Source organism: Zootoca vivipara, chromosome 5 (assembly GCF_965207765.1).
Source record: "Zootoca vivipara chromosome 5, rZooViv2.hap1.1, whole genome shotgun sequence".
Taxonomy (NCBI): domain Eukaryota; kingdom Metazoa; phylum Chordata; class Lepidosauria; order Squamata; family Lacertidae; genus Zootoca; species Zootoca vivipara.
Window position 1 is genome coordinate 49,551,163 of NC_142588.1, and position 18,680 is coordinate 49,569,842.

General features: G+C 39.7%; 1 protein-coding gene across 4 annotated transcripts in view; it reads right to left on the minus strand.

Moving 5' to 3' along the window:
* RBM20 (RNA binding motif protein 20) overlaps positions 1-13,269 on the minus strand; it is a 33,055-nt gene extending 19,786 nt beyond the window's left edge. For 3 of the 4 annotated variants that reach the window (XM_088670617.1, XM_088670615.1, XM_035132788.3), the window contains exons 1-6: positions 10,267-10,581; positions 8,017-9,154; positions 5,624-5,685; positions 4,872-4,963; positions 3,190-3,281; positions 1,945-2,088 (exon numbers count right to left, since the gene is read on the minus strand). In XM_088670617.1, coding sequence (XP_088526743.1) covers positions 1,945-2,088; positions 3,190-3,281; positions 4,872-4,963; positions 5,624-5,685; positions 8,017-8,961 — 1,335 coding nt within the window. In that variant the 5' untranslated portion in view covers positions 8,962-9,154; positions 10,267-10,581. Of the gene's footprint in view, positions 1-1,944; positions 2,089-3,189; positions 3,282-4,871; positions 4,964-5,623; positions 5,686-8,016; positions 9,155-10,266 lie in introns of all 4 variants that reach the window. The other variant, XM_088670616.1, reaches the window with a different exon arrangement.
* Between the last annotated feature and the right edge of the window lie 5,411 nt (positions 13,270-18,680).

Consider the following 18,680-nt stretch of genomic DNA (forward strand, 5'->3'; position numbering starts at 1 on the left):
CTTCCACTGATATGTGAAAGAAAGTAGCTTGGTAGATGCATCTTGTAATCAGGGATGTTGAAAGGACAGTCTGCTAAGATTTCCATCTTGTGCATAGCTACTATCGGTACAAGAGCCTTGCCCTCCTTTGCATCTAGCCACACAAGGAAAAATATATCCTGAGCCCTGTGAAAGATTTCAAGTAATTTTCATGGGACCGGGTACAAAAAAATTAGCAGAACAGAAACTCATAAATGTGGGTTTTGGTTTGTTTTTTAAAAAAGATAATTGATTACTACAGTTTAACAAGAAGCTATATGCAGAAGGAAAGGAACATTGGCCTGATTTACACTTCATGGTAATCTAAAAAGTGGTTTACTGAAGCTGTGCAAACTGATGCATTCTGGAGAGCAGCCTGTACCCACTTTGCTCTGACTTGGTCCTTTGAGCCACAGTGCAGCAGCAAAACCAAGGTGTGGCTTAGCATGTCATCTGAACTGGCAATTGGGTTTAAAGCAGGGGTCCCCAAACTACGGCCCGCGCCGACCCCCGCCGCCCGCTGCCGCCGCCCGCTCTTACGGCGCGCAGCACGGCGGCGCACTTCCAGATTGGAAAAAAACACCGGAAATCGTTTGTGCATATGGGCCTCTCCCGACCCAGAAGAGGTCATTTCTGGTGCACTTCCGGGTCGGGGGGAGGCCCATACGCATGCGCACAAACGATTTTCGGCGACTATTCGAACTTGGGAGCGCGCCACCGCGCCAGTAAGTGTGTGTGTGCATGCACACAGGCGCGCACTCCCCCGCCCTCCGGCCCGCCGCGCGATCGGCGCGGCGGGCACCGGCCCAAAGCTGGGTAAGTCTGGGGACCCCTGGTTTAAAGTTTCTCTTCCTTAACCATGATAGGGGTTGGGAGAGAAATTTGGTTCACTTTGCATTTCAATATGAACCTACCTAATTCACATTCCTTAAAACAACACGCACACCAAAACAGCCTTCCTTCAAATTTCACACTTCTGGATTTTACAATGCAGTTTTCCAACCAAATAATGTGTACAAAAATGTTTATATTAGAAGAAAGCATGCCTAGTGAAAACAGCATACAAAAATTAGTTATATAAGGAAAAACTGCTTCCAAAAATGTATATATATCTATATAAAGGCCAATATTGCATCTAAACTGTGTATTTTTGGGATAAATGTACATTAAAGTTCTGGTGAACATTATTGAATAAATTTGCAAACTAGTGTGAAAATGTGGAGATGCAAACTCAAGGTAGGAAAAATGAGAAATTGAGAGACACAAAATCAACAGAATCATCCATCCTTAAGATTGGCTCTTAACAGTGGACAGGAAAACCTATACAAGGAACAGGTAGGTAGCTGTGTTGGTCTGGTGTAGTCGGAACTATACAAGGAAGGTCTCCACTGAGAAAAGGTCATTAATGCCACTAATCTCCTACATTGCAATCCTGTGTTTGCTTGACAAACTTCCTGTAAAATATGCAGGCATCTGAAAATACAATGATCTAAACTGGGCATCTGAACTAGAGTATACTCAATTCACCTTATAAATAAAACAAGCAATTACTCTGGAAGAGTTAAAGAACTAACTACACACAGTCACTTTTGAAATAAGAAAATGCAATTTATGTTAAAAACTCAAACAATACATTTACATACCCTGTTTCTCATATTTTAAGACATACCCATAAAATAAGCCATAGCAGGATTTTTAAGCATTCAAGGAATATAAGCCATACCCCGAAAATAAGACACACTGATAGGCGCAGCAGCAATGCCGGCCGTGGCAGGAGGAGGAGGAAAAAAATAAGACATCCCTTGAAAATAAGTCATAGTGTGTTTTTTTGAGGAAAAAATAAATACTGTATAAGACATGTCTTATAATATGAGAAACACGGTATTTATGCTTATACTATAGCAAACAATAAAAAGAAGGACATACTTGATTGGTAGATTTCATAAGGATATAATTTGTGACTTTTCCAAAGGGAAGTCCAAGATTAATAACATCATTCTCTGTACAGCTTCCTTCAGGAAGATTACAGATGTGTACTACTCGACCTGGTGTACTTTTCCTTTGTGGCAGCTGAAAGTATTAAAAATAAATCTAGATACAGATATCTAAAACAGCATCCAACTAGACGCATACTTTAAAAAACCCTCTTTCTTAACTTGCACTGTATAGGAGTACAAGCCTTAAAGGCAAATCTATGTACAGGATTCTCCTGTAATCCTATGCATTCATTTCTTATCTCAGACATATCAGTCTGAAGAAGTGTATCTGAAGAAGTGTGCATGCACACGAAAGCTCATACCAAAATAAAAACTTAGTTGGTCTTTAAGGTGCTTCTGAAGGAATTCTTTTATTTTATTTATTTATTTATTGTTATTGTTGTTATTGTTATTATTATTTCTTATATACTGACTTTCCTGTCTTAGGGTGGCTAACAATAAAAAATGCAACATTAAAATGAAGTTGAAACCATAATACAATGGGAGCCTCCCCCCTGCCTCTGGCTTACAGGAACGATGAGGTGGGGACTCCCTTACACTGAGGGGTGGGCAGCTGTGTGCACCTCAGTGGAGAAGTTTAAAGGAGCCCCTACCTAGCCTCTGGCTTGCACAAGCTGGAGGTGGGGCGGGGGCTCCGTTATACTTCTACATTAAGGCACACACAGCTGCCTTCCTCTCAGTGGATAAGTGCCAGGCAGGAGGAGCAAGCTGCCTCATCCCCAGCCCCACGAAGCACTGGGGTGAAACCGCCTTAGCTCCAAGCTGAGGCTGTTTCACCCCGGTGCCTTGCAGGGCTGGGGATGAGGCAGCTCGCCCCTCCCTTCTGACATCACAGTGTAGTACCAGATTGTGATGTTTGGCTGGTGATACATTGCAATGCTGAAAACCTAACACTGCAGTTAACAGCTCTCTACAGGATGCTTTTTAAAGCCTTTTAATTTTATTTCCTACATATCACTTAACCAGAGAGGAAGCATATACATGAATGTGGAAGGAGTATAGGCCCAGCCCTGGGCTACATGCAGGCCAGCAATTAATTCACAATTAATTAGAAATACTGTTAGATCATTGAAGGATATTCAATTATATTGTTTTAATGCTGTTAAAGAAAACCCTGATGTTCACTAAGAGCTGAATGCTGAACTATACTTAGTATATTGTGTGAGATACTCACATTTACTCCGGATGGTACAGAAGAAAATGTAGAACCTGGCTGGCCAAATGAAGGTGTAGAGTTGTATGATGTCCCCACATTTAAAGAGTAATCTAAACAAATGGAACATATTGAGTGACAACCCAGAAATGTGTATGATGTCCAAAAAACGAAGAAGTGCTACTTCCTTAAATAACTAGTATCTTTCTAACATTGGGAAAGCAAATCTGTCACAGCCTTTCATGTTCATGGAGGTATAAGCCCATCCTACAAAGCTGTCTTTCTCTAATGATAGGCCACCACTGTCCATGATTCTCTGAGAAATTCTACAAATAGAGGGTGGGCTGGGATGATTTCCTGAGCCCAGTGAGGCATCAAGTCAAAATGAAATATCCATCATGGTCCTGTTTCTACTGGGCAAGATGAACATAAGGAGAACCCTGCTGGATCTGACCAAGCACCTATACAGTATAGTCAAGAATTCTGTTCTCACAATGGACAAAATGCCTATGAGAAGCCCACATATATGAAATGAGTGCAGCATTCTCTTGTTCTCCAGAATTGGTATTCGGAGGCATAGTACAGTACAGTACTTCTAATCCAAGATATACTATGTACCCATTATGACTAATGGCCTCTGACAGCCCCATCCTCTATGATGAATTTTGTTTAAGCCCCTTTTGAAACCATCTAGCTTGGTTGCCATCACCAGAACTTTTAATATCAAATTCCATTGGCTAAGAATGTGTTTAGTGTGTTCCATAGTTTAACTACGGTATGCATTGTGTGAATGAAGATGTACTTCCTTTGGTCTGTCCTGAATCTCCCACCATTCTGATTTATTCATGGTAGCACCATTGTCTGACCTTGAGGTGTGCTATTTGTTGTCTTTAGGATCTTTGTTGGAAAAGGCAAACAGCCAAGGGGGCATAGGGGTTTGGTTCAGAATTTCCCCATGCCTGTCTTCAGATTTTTATTTATTTATTAAACAATTTTTCAACTTTAAAAGTTTTCAGAGTGGTATTAAAAATACCAATCTACATATAAGAAATCTAAATAAATTTAAATATATAAAAATTGAAGTAATATAAAATGGCAATAAAAAGCAAATAAACCAACTAATTCAATTGAAGTAAAGTAGTAAAGTATACAGAAATAAACACATCATCAGCCAGCAGTCAGAGGAATAAAACCAAACTTACTATTTATTATAAAGGTTTAGATTCATTTAAAAGATTTATTAGAGTATGGCAACAGTGACAAAGCTATGGGGCATTCTCCTTTGGCTGTATGCATGATTTGGGTGATAGGTGGCCTCCTGGACAGATGATCTAGTTCATTTGCTATCAAAAATGTCTGGATGGGCTCAATCACAAGAGGTAAATATATCCAAATATACAGTATATTTGTTCTTTATTTATATATTCTTGCATAATGCTACATTATTACATAATGCCCTTTTTTGTTTAAACTTTGAACACAAATACATTAACGTATAGCTAATATTATGTCATTTGCGAATAAACATACAATTAAACATAACCCGGCTTGCTGCAACTGTATGCCAACTAAAAAAAGGTTAAGGATGCAATCCTATGCTCACTTACCAGGAGTAAGTCTTGTTCAACTCAAAAGGTCTTACTTCTGAGTAGACATATAGAGGAGTGCACTATTAATTACATATTTTTGATATTGTAATTTACCTTCGGAACCAGAAAGATTAAATGCAGATGTGTTATTTGGAGAAGAGTGCAGCATTCCTTCTGCTGAATTTAGCACACACCGTATGTTGGAACTAAAAAGAAAGAAAAAAGGTTGACATTCAGCAATACAGTAGGAAAACTGGAAAAGATCTTGGCCTAAATACTCAAAGTACCTTAAATTCCCCTGCTCACTACCATAAATTATTCTGTTATTCCAGGGACATTACATCACTGATGTATTAGGATTGCGTTGTAGGGCATTTGCACTATTGGTTTTGCTGCAGCCTCCTCAAGAATGTCAACCCATAAGGATCAAGCATGCAAATGAAGTGGGAGTGGCAAAATAATGGTTAGGATTGTCAAAAACAGCATAAGCCAGTGTGAAGCTATGGGTTTCAGATGGAAATTGTATCTAGAGATAGCATGCATTCCTTCTGCTTCCAGGAAGAACAGCAGTATGTGTGCAAATACATCTGTCTTGCAATATAGTTGTCTTGCAAGACAAATAATTGGACCTTGGTATTCGAGTCTACATCTTGATGTCATTTGTCATGCATGCATTGTCTGTAGAAGATTCGAAACACATATATTCACTTGTAAAAGGTTCATGTGTTATTACTAGAATTTACATCCACACAGTATTGATGGCTAAGATCACAACTTTAAATCAAGAAGCATGTACAAGAAACTAAATAAAACAGTTATATAAGTCACATAGCAGGCACAAAATTGTTTCTTTACTTTACACTCACTTCTCTGAGAAAGCAATGCATTTTTGAATGTGAAGATTTCCTTTAATATGCTGATCCCAGTCCTACATAAAAATAGTGAGAAAATGGAATAAAATTGTGGAAAAATAGAAGACAACATGTACAGCAGCATTTGTTATAATAGGTCATATGAAAGGCTGTAGTAGAAGTTTCTGGGGATTTTTGTTTTTGTATAAAATTCCATAGTATTCTAAATTTTGACATGAAATTACTCCAGGTGAAACAAATCTGACCCACTTAAACTCTGCAAACATGCACTATGCAAATATCCAGGCCCAAAAATTCCTCGCCATAGCTGGAGTCCACAAACTACCAAGCCCTACTGCTGTGCTCCTTCCAGTGACTCTACTGTGGCTGAATTAAGCTGTTCCAACAGCTGCTGGAAAATGCTCATCCCATTCACAACAGTATCACTGGAGGAACACTGAAAGAGGACAGGACGTATTCTGAACCCCCTATTGAGGACGGGGTTTTTGTATGTGAAGGAGCCATCTCTGCACAAAGGGATTAACTGATCCACCTAAATCCATCCCACTTTAGTCTTGCTGGTGCTCAGGTATAGGTTCATTCTGTCCCCTTTTCTTATTATTTATTTATTTATTTCATTTGAAACCACATGGTGGTGTACAACAAAAAATACATCAAAATTACAGTATGAATTAAAGCAGCTGTCAATACCCCAGGGTAGACATACAATTAGCAAATACAGCAACTAATGGACAGCAAGGTGCAAACATCATTCACTCATTCATTCGTTTTATGCTTGTTTTTTGAAAGAACACACAAGAAGTCTGCATTTAAATGGTGCGTATTTTGTTCACACTTTTAACATAAACTGCACAATTTTCAATGCATTCATTTGTAAAATAAAACATTTTGTATGTGTCACATAATATATTGCTTTCATGCATATTTCTGTGCAGTGAAACTGCACCTCAAATTCTGAAAAAGTGTATAGTCAGACTGGGAGTTACGTTTTTATCCACAAGCAAATTCAGGAGCACTAGATCAGGTTGAGCAACTGTAAAAGAGCAAACCAGACAAATTCCTCCTTCATGCCTATCTGCACAGTGCCCTACAGTGCAGCAGAACTGGTACGCAGGCTTTTTAATGCATTTTTAATCTTTTGTTGGAAGCCGCCCAGAGTGGCTGGGGAAACCCAGCCAGATGGGCGGGGTATAAATAATAAATTATTGTTATTATTTATGTTTTTAAGTGCAAAATACAAGTACCAAAAAAGCCGCGTAACAAGAAATCTCCTGACTGCAAGATTTCTGTTTTTTAAAAGGACATATAAGGGAGGTTGAGTAAAATTAATGTAGCCAAAATTTCTGAAGTGCTGAATATACTCTGAGTGCCTACAAATGTTTTCTTAAAAAATATTTCAATGTATGTGACATTTAAAAACAAACCGAAAAATCATTTACCAAAATTTCAAATAAGAAGAGTTATTGACAACAAAGATGAAAAATATCTCAACCCTGACATATGATTCTTTTCTTAACATGTCAAATTATGTATTTATTGATGATAACAATATTAATTTCATACCTATCCTTCACCTGAAGGTTTCACGGAAGGTTACAACATTAAAAACTGATTATTTCTCACCATACTGGGGAACATTCTGATATAAATCACATACAAATATGAATCAGGTTCCAAATGCATATCACCTGAGGTTGGGACAGACATTTGTCTTATCAAGTTTTGTTCTGAAGGATACACTTTTCCTAGCATAAGAAATGTGACTCCATTAATATTATTATTTTCTTACAGAAGAAGTTCATCATTTCACAAAAACAGCCATCTTGTAAAATAAAATAACATGACCTTACTTGTGACAACTGGATGAGAGCAGAACCTAGCTATTGCAGAATCATGATTAATTTATCTACTATTTTAATACCTGCTCTTCATGAAGAGGTCTGACAAATGATTGAAATACTACAACTCTTCTCCCCAAAGTGCTTTGGATTTAAGGAAAGTTCTACATTTATAATTCATCTGTGTATATCAACTTACTCAGTGTACAACTAACATAATGTTTTAAAGCATGTTTAGCTTGAAGCAAGCCCTAGTGATTTTAATGGCTAAATCTTCTTAAGATTGTAACCTTTGAGTGATATTTAACAAAGTTTTACTCAGAGCAAATTACTGAAATTAATGGACACAACATTGTAGTGGTTATTCATTTCAGTGGGTCTGCTCTTGAGTAAACTTGTAAGACCCAGGCAACAACCCACAAATACACAGCATAAAAAAAATTAATATACTCAACAGTTACTCAACTTATATCAGGAATGCCTTGGAGTTAATTTAATGAAACACACTTCCAAGTACTAGAAAGATGTCCAGTTCTCCCTAAGACTTACCTTTAGATCAAAGACCTTCTTATCGCATAAGGTGCAGATGTGAGGGAAGCAAACAGGTGCTATACTATGAAAGTCATTTAGCTCATGAGACTGAAGAGGTCTCACCGACAAATCTGGTTCCTGCTTCTGTCTCATTCGTGAGTTGCTGAAATTCTGTTTACTGCTTTTGGTTCTGCTGAAAGGAAGTGGAGCGCCAGCACTGAACTTTATGTCAGGCGTTGGTTCTTCAGGGTTGTAGAGATCGTTTCTTATTTCATATGGGGCACTTGTTGATGGCCACATGCTGGCATTGGGCATGGTGTCAGGCTTATTTTGGCTAGGAAAAGTAGAAGGATTTTCCCACTGCTTTGTTTCTGTTTCATGTATTACAGAACCCGCCTCGCCTTTTTGATTTATAATCTGATGAGAATTATGTGGCTCACCAGCAAAAGTCAAAGTCTGCACACCAGCTGTATGCTGGCCTTTAGAACTCACTCCATAAAAGTCTTTCTGAAATCCTGGGTGGTTGTCATGCTTACCAAAATGCCCATCATAGGTTCCAACTCCAGAAGAAGTTGGGACTGAATGAGACGCAGTAGTCACAAAGCCATGCTGGCTGCACTGTTCTGCATCAGGGGGAAATACTTGTTTACCATAGTCATAAAATCCACCTGTAGCAGAGGAGATGCCAGTCTTATTTAGTCCCATAACTACAGCCTGTTGTCCAGCTGTCTGGGATATTACACCTCCAAAAGGATTTATGACAACAGCATTTGGGTTTTGATTTTGAAGGTTATTTACAGGCCCCAGAGTTCCACTCGGTACTGCCAAAGTGGGGTTTTGTGCTGGAAAATGTATTCCACCAGGTGGGAATCTAGAGTTGGTAACTCCAGGCCCTCCAACATGTCCCTGAGGAGCGTTAAACATGGATGGATGTCTTAATTGGTTGAACAGTGGCTGAGACATGGCCACTTTGGAGAGAACTTGATTCAGGACAGTTGCAGCTGCTGTGTTGTTGGTGACTGCTGTCTGAGCCAATTTTAGCCTGTGCAGGGTGAGCTGGGCTTGCAGCTGAGCAAGCTGAAGACCTGCAGGAGAAGGAAGCAGAGGATTCGGGGTGCTGACAGAGAACAGATTCTTGTCCAGAAGCTTGGCAGCACTGCAAAACAACAGGCAATAGTTTTAGTTTAAATTAGTAATTTAACAGTAGACCCTTGTCACCATGACTAAGTGGTAAGATGCTACCCATGATATCTATCCTTGCTAAACCCCTGGAAGGAAGGAAAGTGATTTATGACATACTAATAACCCAGCCCGTCCCCTAATGTGTCTGGAACTATATTCATTTCAGTTATGATGCTGAAGGCAGATCAGTGTTTCAAAGATTTAAAAAGAGGCTTATGTTCATTTGGGACCCAAGCCAAAAAACTATTTGAAGGTCAATGGAAGGACTTCATTGAATCCAGTGGGTTTTCTTATAAGCCCATTACTGAGCAATTAATAGAAGGGCACTTTCCTTGTAACAAATAAGCTAGTGAAAATTAAATTTGCCCAGTATAAGAAACCGGTCAGTGCAGGTCAGCTTTCACCAACCTGGTGTCCTCCTGATGTTGCTGGACTACAAGTCCCATCAGTCCCAGCAATATTAAGCTAAATGGGTCAGTGGTATGATTCAGAAGAAGGCAGCTTCCTAGTTTCTTAAGGCAGTGTTTCTCAACCTTTTTTGGGCCATGACACACTTGTTCCATGAAAAAAATCACGAGGCATACCACCATTAAAAAAGTTAAAAAAATTAACTCTGTGCCGCCCTATATTGACTATATAATTATGACTGTAATTTAACCCATGTGCAACTGTACTTCGTGCCTATTTTATAGTTTTGTTTTTCATCGTTTAATTTCCATCAGCTGTCATAACTGTTCTGTTTTATATACATTATGAATATTTTTTAAAGCTTTACCTCCCCCCCCCAAAAAAATTACAATAGTTCAGCCAGCTATCTCCCTGTCTTGCTATTTCCCCCCTAGGCATTTTATTTTATTTGAATACGTATAGGCCCCCTATTAAGTAGGAAGGAGGAAATTAATCTCCCTCCCGCCGCCCCATGGGAGGGGAGAAGCCTTCAGACCCCCAATTCTCCTCTCAATTCAGACCCCCAATTCTCCGCGGCCCGAAGTGGTACAGTCCAGGCAAGGCTCTGCCTGCCCCCGGATTACAAGGGTGCGCACACTCCCAGGGGAGCTGCGGGGCAGCTCAAAGGCGAAAGGTTACCTTGGCTGCTGCTTGCGAGTAATTCCGGACCACGAAGCCCAGCGTCCGCCGCGCAGCCATGGCGAAGGACGGGCGAAGGAGGCAGGGGAGGCGGAGCAACAATATTGCTTTCCGCCGGGTTAGCGCTGTTCATTGGCGGCCGCCAGGCACGTGACAGTGCAAAACGCCCTTCTTGTCGCCGCACGTCGCGGTACACCAGCCAGCGTCTCGCGGCACACTAGTGTGCCGCGGAACAGCGGTTGAGAAACGCTGTCTTAAGGTACCAGATATTTATTGCTACTGCACGAGCAGAATTGTCACTGTTTCCAATGTATGCTCAGGCAGGAAGGGGAAATAAACATGACAAAAATTACAAAAATGGTGTTAAAATGACAGACAGCAAATATAGAGCTTAAGTTTTAGCAAACCTGGGTGTTGGACTAGATGATGTTCGGGGTCCCTTCCAACTCTACAATTCTATAATCCAGGGCAAGTGTAAAGTGTCATTGATTAAGGCATTGCTGTGGATTGAAGGAGCAAGCGTCCTTCCCTGTGCCAACCATGTGCAACTCACATGACTGTTCCCCTGTTTTAGGAAACCTGCCCAACAGCATGTTCCAGTGGTGTATCTGAGATGTTCTGCCAGTATTATCTGCAATGGCAGTGATGTATCAGGTGTTCCGCCAGTCCAGTGAGGCTTCTGCCAAGTCCTTTAGTCCTTCAACTATAGAATATCGGGTTTAGGTTTATGCCTAAAGGCTTTGAAGGATCAGCATTTGCTTATTAGACTAATTCACACACCACTCTTACATTTAAAAATCCCAGAGCAGTTTACAAATCACACCCAAATATACAACAGAGTAAATTAAAACCGTAAAATCATTTTCATCCTTAAAACAGCTAGTAAACACAGCCATTGACTGCTAGATTAGAAACACGATAATGGTTTTTTCCAAGAATGTAACTACTGACCACTCTTCTCTAACCCTCCCCACCCAAGGACATTTTGGAGATGGGCTTCTGGTTCAGGATTATTAGTCAATTGGGGTTCAAGGGGCTGAGAATGTGTCTCTTGAAAATATAGGCACGGCAAATTGTTTCATTGTTTGCTATTAATTACTGTAAGCATATAAAATAGGAATGGCTTTCAGGCAAAAGTTATTTACAAACAGATAATGTTTATTTTAACCAACTATATTAGTTTAATTATTGTTTTCATGAAATGCATATTTGTAGGGAAAATTTTGTGTGTTTCATACTTTTGAAAGTTTCATGGAACTTCCACATTTTACTCAAAGTATACAAAGTATTCACAATATAACAATTATGTGTTTTATTTAAAATAGGAAGCTGATCTGACATATTTTGGAGGGGAAATTCATAGCACTTGAGTGCCAAGTAAGGAACTGATGGAACACAAATGACTATACTTTGTCATTCCAACCAAGTTACATATCTCCAAATCCAAGATATCTAGCTTATACTATTATTGCAAGTTACACTCTGTGAGCAATGCATTCTATTGTTCAAATGAAGGCAGTTAGATGCAGAGGAATGAGAGCAGCTGCTTTTCATATCTGCAACATTGTTTGTTGGATTTTACACTGTTAACTGCCTCATTGACTTGTGCCATAAATAATCAGCATGCTTCAAATGGTTGTTCTCCGTTTCCACAATTAGTTACACTACTTATAATGCTGAAATGAACAAGAATCATGAGCCAAACAACCAAACGTGGATTTCAAAAGCTATCATAATACTTGCAGATGAAAATTTGAACCATTTACTAATCAGGATTGCCAGATCTTCACTCAGATATGGTGCTTATCTCTTTCAGAGTTCTATAGTGAAGAGAGGATGCAGCCATTAGGCCTTCATCCTTGCTATCCCACTGTCCCCTTTGCTCCTTCACAGATGATGAAAAACTAGAAATCTGTTTCTACGGAAATAATTAAAAGGTCAACTTCAGGCATGGTAAGGAAGCAGGTAAGAAAATGCTAATTAAAACAACAAATTTCAATAATGGTAGTGCCTGGAAAAAGAAAGCAGCTGCTTAAAAATGTATTGAACTATTGATGATTGAAAGTTGAGGTTTAACTCCTAAACACAATTTGTACTGAATGGGACTTACTTCTGAGAAAATATGAGCTGTACTATGGGTAACAGAATAGAAATATAGAAATAGAAATACTTTATTGTCACTGTACCACTTGTTTACAGTGAGATTAAACGAGTCCCCCACCCCCTCACAATCTCTCAGTCCTTGTTACACTCTGGGTGCTGTGGTATGACCATCAACCCCGAACATCAGCTGCAATGTTGCTGTCTTCCATTCAGCAGCCTCACAGCCCATGGGTAGAAACTTCAATACAGTGCAATGTGTCATATGGAACTGCAATTTCAATTCTGCTTTCAACTGATTGAAGAATACCAACTGGAAGAATAATGGCTCAACAGTGAAAGGGAGCTGGTGTGGTAAGAAGCTTCACTGATGAGCAATGAACCAATTAAATAACACCACACTAGAAAATGACAGGATTATGGGGAAAGGAATATTTCACACCCAACATACGAAATCTGGACTAGAAAGAGGGCATATTTATTGCCAGAAAAATAAAAAAATAAAGTTGGTACAAATGATTTGTAATTCAGTTATGCAACTTCGTATCAGTTGAACATGCTCTAAATAATTGGCTTCACTTTATTTATTAAACAAATAATATTTTCCTTCCACAGACACCCCACCGCTTAGCATTTCAACTGATTTCATGAGAGTTTAACCTTAAGACTTGCTTACAAAAGGTAGATACAAATAAGATACACTACACATTCATAACACCAACTTGTTTTTGCTTGGGCCAAGGCTTTCGCCCATCAACACACCCAAGCTATAAAAACTAATGTCAAGATTTGAGGGTGCTCAGCTTTACAAGATTCAAGCCATTATGTACCAAACCTTAGCGTCCCAACATATGTGATTTGATCGGAAACTCCCAACCAAGCATGTCATTACTCCTACTAGAGAATTAGGCACACTCATGCCGAATTATATGCTATGAAAGATAGACTGTGTGGCTGGCATCTGGTATGCTACATTTTATACTTTGCTATGTGGGTATCACAACAATTACAACTATTGTTTTACTCCTTATCCATATTCCGCTAATCATACCAAATGTTCTTTAGGCAACTTGACTCAAATGTGTGTTAATAAACATGAAATAGTAATTTCAATTTTAAAAGTGGAGTTTGAATTATTTTTTTAATTCCTTACTATTTTAGAAGAGCAAATAATGTTTCTTTAATTTGACCAAACGAAAGAGCATGCATTAATTAGTTCAACAGCTAGTTGAACTAGTTCAACAGCTGCAGTGGCAGTCTAAAATGTTCCACTATCTGTGAGATTCATGGAATGGGCACCTGAGAGATATAGTAAAATCATTCATCCCTTCTGCATGCTGTCATAGTAAGTCTTGAATGCACCAGGGGCTTTCCACACCATAAATAAATAAACCAGTTAATCTGAGAGGGCTGATCTATCCCTAAGGACATTGTTTTAGAATACCCAAATTTCATTACAGGAGCAAAATGAACAACTCAGCGGGTAAGGATAGTGTGAAGATCAGCTTCAGTTGCTAAAGCAAATATGAGTCTGCTTAGTAGCAGAACAGAAGGTGAGGTTGTGCCCCTGTGGCAAAATGTTTGGGTTGTTTTGTGCAGCTGTTTTAGAGTACAAGTGACCTTTGCAGCACCCAGACTTTGGAATTCCCTAACTAGGAAGGGTTTTGTTTTTGTTTTTTGGCTTGTTCCCTATGTAATGGCCCTGTGCCACAGCCTTTAGAGGCTGAATTTTATTTTATTTTATTTTGCTTTTTTGCTGTCCCCCTTCCAAGTGTGGAAGCTATTTTATGGGACCAGTCTTTATTCAGGGTATAAAAGAAGTCCCCAGTTAAAGCACAGACCACACAGATTCTTTTTTTAAAAAATGCATGTGGTGGGGAAATACATTTTAGTCTGTAACAGATACAAAGTTTAAGGTCAGACTTAGACTACTTAGCAAAAGGCCTAGACCAGACTATTGAGAGATGGTTAGCAGCAGGACAGGAGGAGACTTCCTTGGGGTGTTTGTTTCATCTCCTTGTAGCTCACATTAGATGTGGAAAAAATGAACAATATATCATGCAAAAAACTGCAAGAGGGCAGTGGACAGGAATCTGGAGAGATGAGAAAGGCTGGATTTAAAATAAACCTGCTGAAATGAACATTTTGTGATTATTATTTTATTTCAGGCTTATATTTGTCTATTGCCATTTTCATTCTGTCATCATCATGATTAATATTGATGCAACCATTTTTCAAAATACTAAAAATATGAAAAATCAATATGGCTTGGGCCCAAACTACCTGAAAGATTGTACCGTACCTCCCTATACAAACCTGCTAAGATCCTTGGGTGCGCAACTTCTCTTGGATGTATTAATCACAGAAGCGCAGAGTGACGCAAGAGACAGCCTTTTCTGTGGCTGCTCCCATATTGTGGCATTGCCTCCCAGGAAGTTAGACTAGCTCCCTCTTTGTTATCCTTCTGCTGGCAGTTTAAGACCTTTTAATTCAGACAGAACTTTGAAAATTAAGGCGCAGATGATGCTTATCACTAGGCTGCTGTTAGGAGAAACTGTTTTTAATTGCTGGTTTTAAATGTGTTTGGATATGTTTTAAATATTGCTTTTAGCTAGTTTCTATTATTTCGTATTTTATAATGTTGTTTTATTATTTTATATTTTATAATGTTGTTTTATAATGTTGTAAGCCACTTTGAATCCTAATTTAAGAGACAGTTGGGATATAAATTTATTAAATAAACAAACTAATTGCATTTTGGAAAATTGTGGATGTATTTCTTTTGATGCATACCACACAACCAGTGCAGCTGAGTCACTCTGCCACTTCGGTCGCCATTGACATTCAAGAACCTATAGTTGTTTATGGTAAGTTATCTGGATCTCTGGATTAGTAAAGTAATCCCTTCTGTGAAAGTGATGAAAAGCTAAGCAGAAAATATGCCCCTTCAAACATTCAAATAATCTGATGATTGCTTATTCAAAGCCAAAATAAATAGCAAATTAAGTAGTTGTGCGTGTGCTTTAAAAAACTATATTTCTATTTTTAGAAACAAAACATCTTTGAATAACATTTGTAGAATGATTGACTTCAACTGGTGGGCTGACCATTAGGTAAGAGAATATTAAATTAGTCTGCAACCTAGTTGTCTTGCAAACCACACTGTAACTGAGATAGTAGGCATTAATTATTTATCCCTTTAAACCAGAGCTTTGCAAACTGTGTGTCACAACACGCCAGTGTGTCGGCTGCAGTGTGTAGGTATGTTGCGCGTCCTGGGGCTGGAAAGGGATTAGTTTAACCTCCAGTCTGCTAGTAAAACTGAATTACTGTGTTGCGAAATGATGCAAAACTGAATTATTGTGTCATGAAATGATGCATGCCTAAAAAGTGTATCACCAACATGAAAAGCTCTGCTTTAAACAAATATGAAGAAGGGACCAGAGGAATCAGGTCTTTGGCTGATTTATATTTTACAGCCTTTTAAATGTGTTTGTGGGAAGGGGAAGGGTTATAGTTTTAACTATTTACTTGTGTTTTTACCTTGTCTTTTATTATGTGAACCTCCTAGAGGTTTTGTGATGAAGGGCAGTATATAAAATAAATGAATTGGAATCAAGCCTTACATCCAATAAGTCACTATCAGGCAGGTGTGTTTGGAATTTTCACAGGGAGTCTAATCAGATTCCCAAACCAGTGACAGCCTACAATGCTAAACTTGTACGTATTTCTGAAAGGTAAACTCAAAACCACAATAAGGATTAGGAGGTGATGGCAGTTAACACTGTAGAAAGTACTTGTACATAAATCCGCCGGCTAACGCAGATGGTCATGTTTAACTATCATGGACATAGCACTAATTTTAACAACATGCTATCTATTCAACACACCACTTCAAAAATTGGCAGCATCTCATTTTTTCCTCTCTCTGAGCAAAGTCTACTTCCTAGCCAGTGAATGATGCTGATACGGTGCCAGCTGTGGAAATACTACACTTAATCCAGACCATCCTATTCTTATGATTATTATGGTGCTGTTGTGTTAACACAGATCTTAGTATTTTGGATATGTGGGATGCCCCATTTATTCAAAATGATAGATGATAAGTCACTGGCTTCCCTACCCATTCTCCTTACTACCTGACTGTGGATATTGCTATAAGGAATTTTACCCACAGTTGTGATTGGCTTTGCATTGTGGGCTGTGGGCTTTTTTCCTCCTCTTTGTATGACTATGATTTGTTCTTTAACAATAATAGAGTAAATCGCTCTATGATTTTGGTCCCATTATACAGTTTTAACTTTATTCCTTACAAGGAAGGTATCGGGACAAACATATATTAGGGTTAAGTGGGGGTGGAAACTCTAGTCCCCAATGGAGATCCTCTTAAGCGATCTTGCTATTTTGCTTCTTAGTCCTGATCTAGTTCAGGGTCTGGCATGCCAGCTACATCTCCAGGTTCACATGTTGCTTATAGAGGAGTGGACCCAATATGCCTGGCATTCTTATTAGCATTGTGCTAGTAAGGGCGGGGTGTGTGTGTTGCATTTGCCAGCAGGTAGGCTGACTGATGCTTTTGAATTATGGTGCTGGAGGAGACTCTTGAGAGTCCCATGGACTGCAAGAAGATCAAACCTATCCACTCTGAAGGAAAGCAGCCCTGAGTGCTCACTGGAAGGACAGATCGTGAAGCTGAGGCTCCAATACTTTGGCCACCTCATGAGAAGAGAAGGCTCCCTGGAAAAGACCCTGATGTTGGGAAAGATGGAGGGCACAAGGAGAAGGGGACGACAGAGGACGAGATGGCTGGACAGTGTTCTCGAAGCTACGAACATGAGTTTGACCAAACTGCGGGAGGCAGTGGAAGACAGGAGTGCCTGGCGTGCTATGGTCCATGGGGTCACGAAGAGTCGGACACGACTAAACGACTAAACAACAACAACAAAGGCTGCCTGATGGCGGAATCCTTGCGCTGCCAAACTCAATGAGCTGCAATAACCTTAACTGCTTATTCTATATGTGTAGTCTTTGCTCCTGGAAAATGAACTCAATGATGCTGGCACAATAAAATACCAACAGCAGTACTATTAACCAAGTTTTTAAAAGTTGACTGGATTTCAATTGTTGTTAAAAGTTCTGGTAAACAGAACAGTCTGAGCCTCGTGTCTCAGGGAAAACAAAACAAATGAGCAAAGTGAATTTGCCTAGAGAGGGAATTTTACATAAAACGTACTTTCACTGGTGGCCACACACATGACCTCTGAAGCCAGAGGCACTCAGAGAACTCTCTCAAATGAAAAGCCCCAATTGTTGGGCAGGTTTATATGGAAGAAGGCACTTCTTTAGAAACCCTAGCCCCACAACAGTAAGGGGTAAAAACCAACACCTTCTGTTGTGCCTGGATACAAACTGGAATCCAGTGACAATCATTAACTACTGGGGAAATATGTTATTCATGGCAATTCCTGATTAACAACTACCAATTAACCATTTCTAATTCTTAGAGGCAGCTCCATATGTAGCACATTGTAGTGATAAAGTATAGCTATCCATTAGCAATATTGTAGCTCAGGGGTAGGCAACCTAAGGCCCATGGGCCACAAGTGGCCCACGGGGGTCGTTTAACCAGCCCACAAGTTGCCCCTGAACCAAGCCGCCCACGCAGCGAGTCACCGTGCGCTATGCTAAACCGGCGGAGCGCAGGGACTCGTTTCTGTGGTGCCTGAAATTGTGTGTGCATGCTCAGACGCCGAAAATCGCATCTACGCAGACGCCGAAAATCGCATCTACGCAGACGCAGAAAATCATGTCTGCGCAGACACAAATGCTGGAAATTGTGGTCGTGCGCGCTCATGCGTGTGCGCGATCCAACCCACAGAGGGATCTCTGCTGGAGTGAACCGGCCCAGGCAAGGTAAACCTTGCCAACCCCTGTTGTAACTGTTGCTATAGTGTTTGGTGTTTTAAGAAATTGCTCGTTTGCCACTGCCTAAAACAACCACCCCTGTACCTGGACTTATTGAAGCAGCTGAAATACATAGGCCCCTAATCTTTCTTTTCCCACTCTCTAAACTGTTAAGTATACTTTTAGTACACCTTAAGTACAGGGAAAAATCAGGCTCTAGTTTAAATATTATACTGTATAGAAAATTTTGCCCCAGAACTACATGCTTCCAAGAAACTGAGAAACATGCAGATTCTGAAGCAATTACAGATAATGGAAAATATGTTTAAGCTGTCATTCTATGGGCCCTCTAGTTCATCTTCACATTCATCCTCTCCTCTAGACCCATTCAGCCAGAGGCCCAAACACTT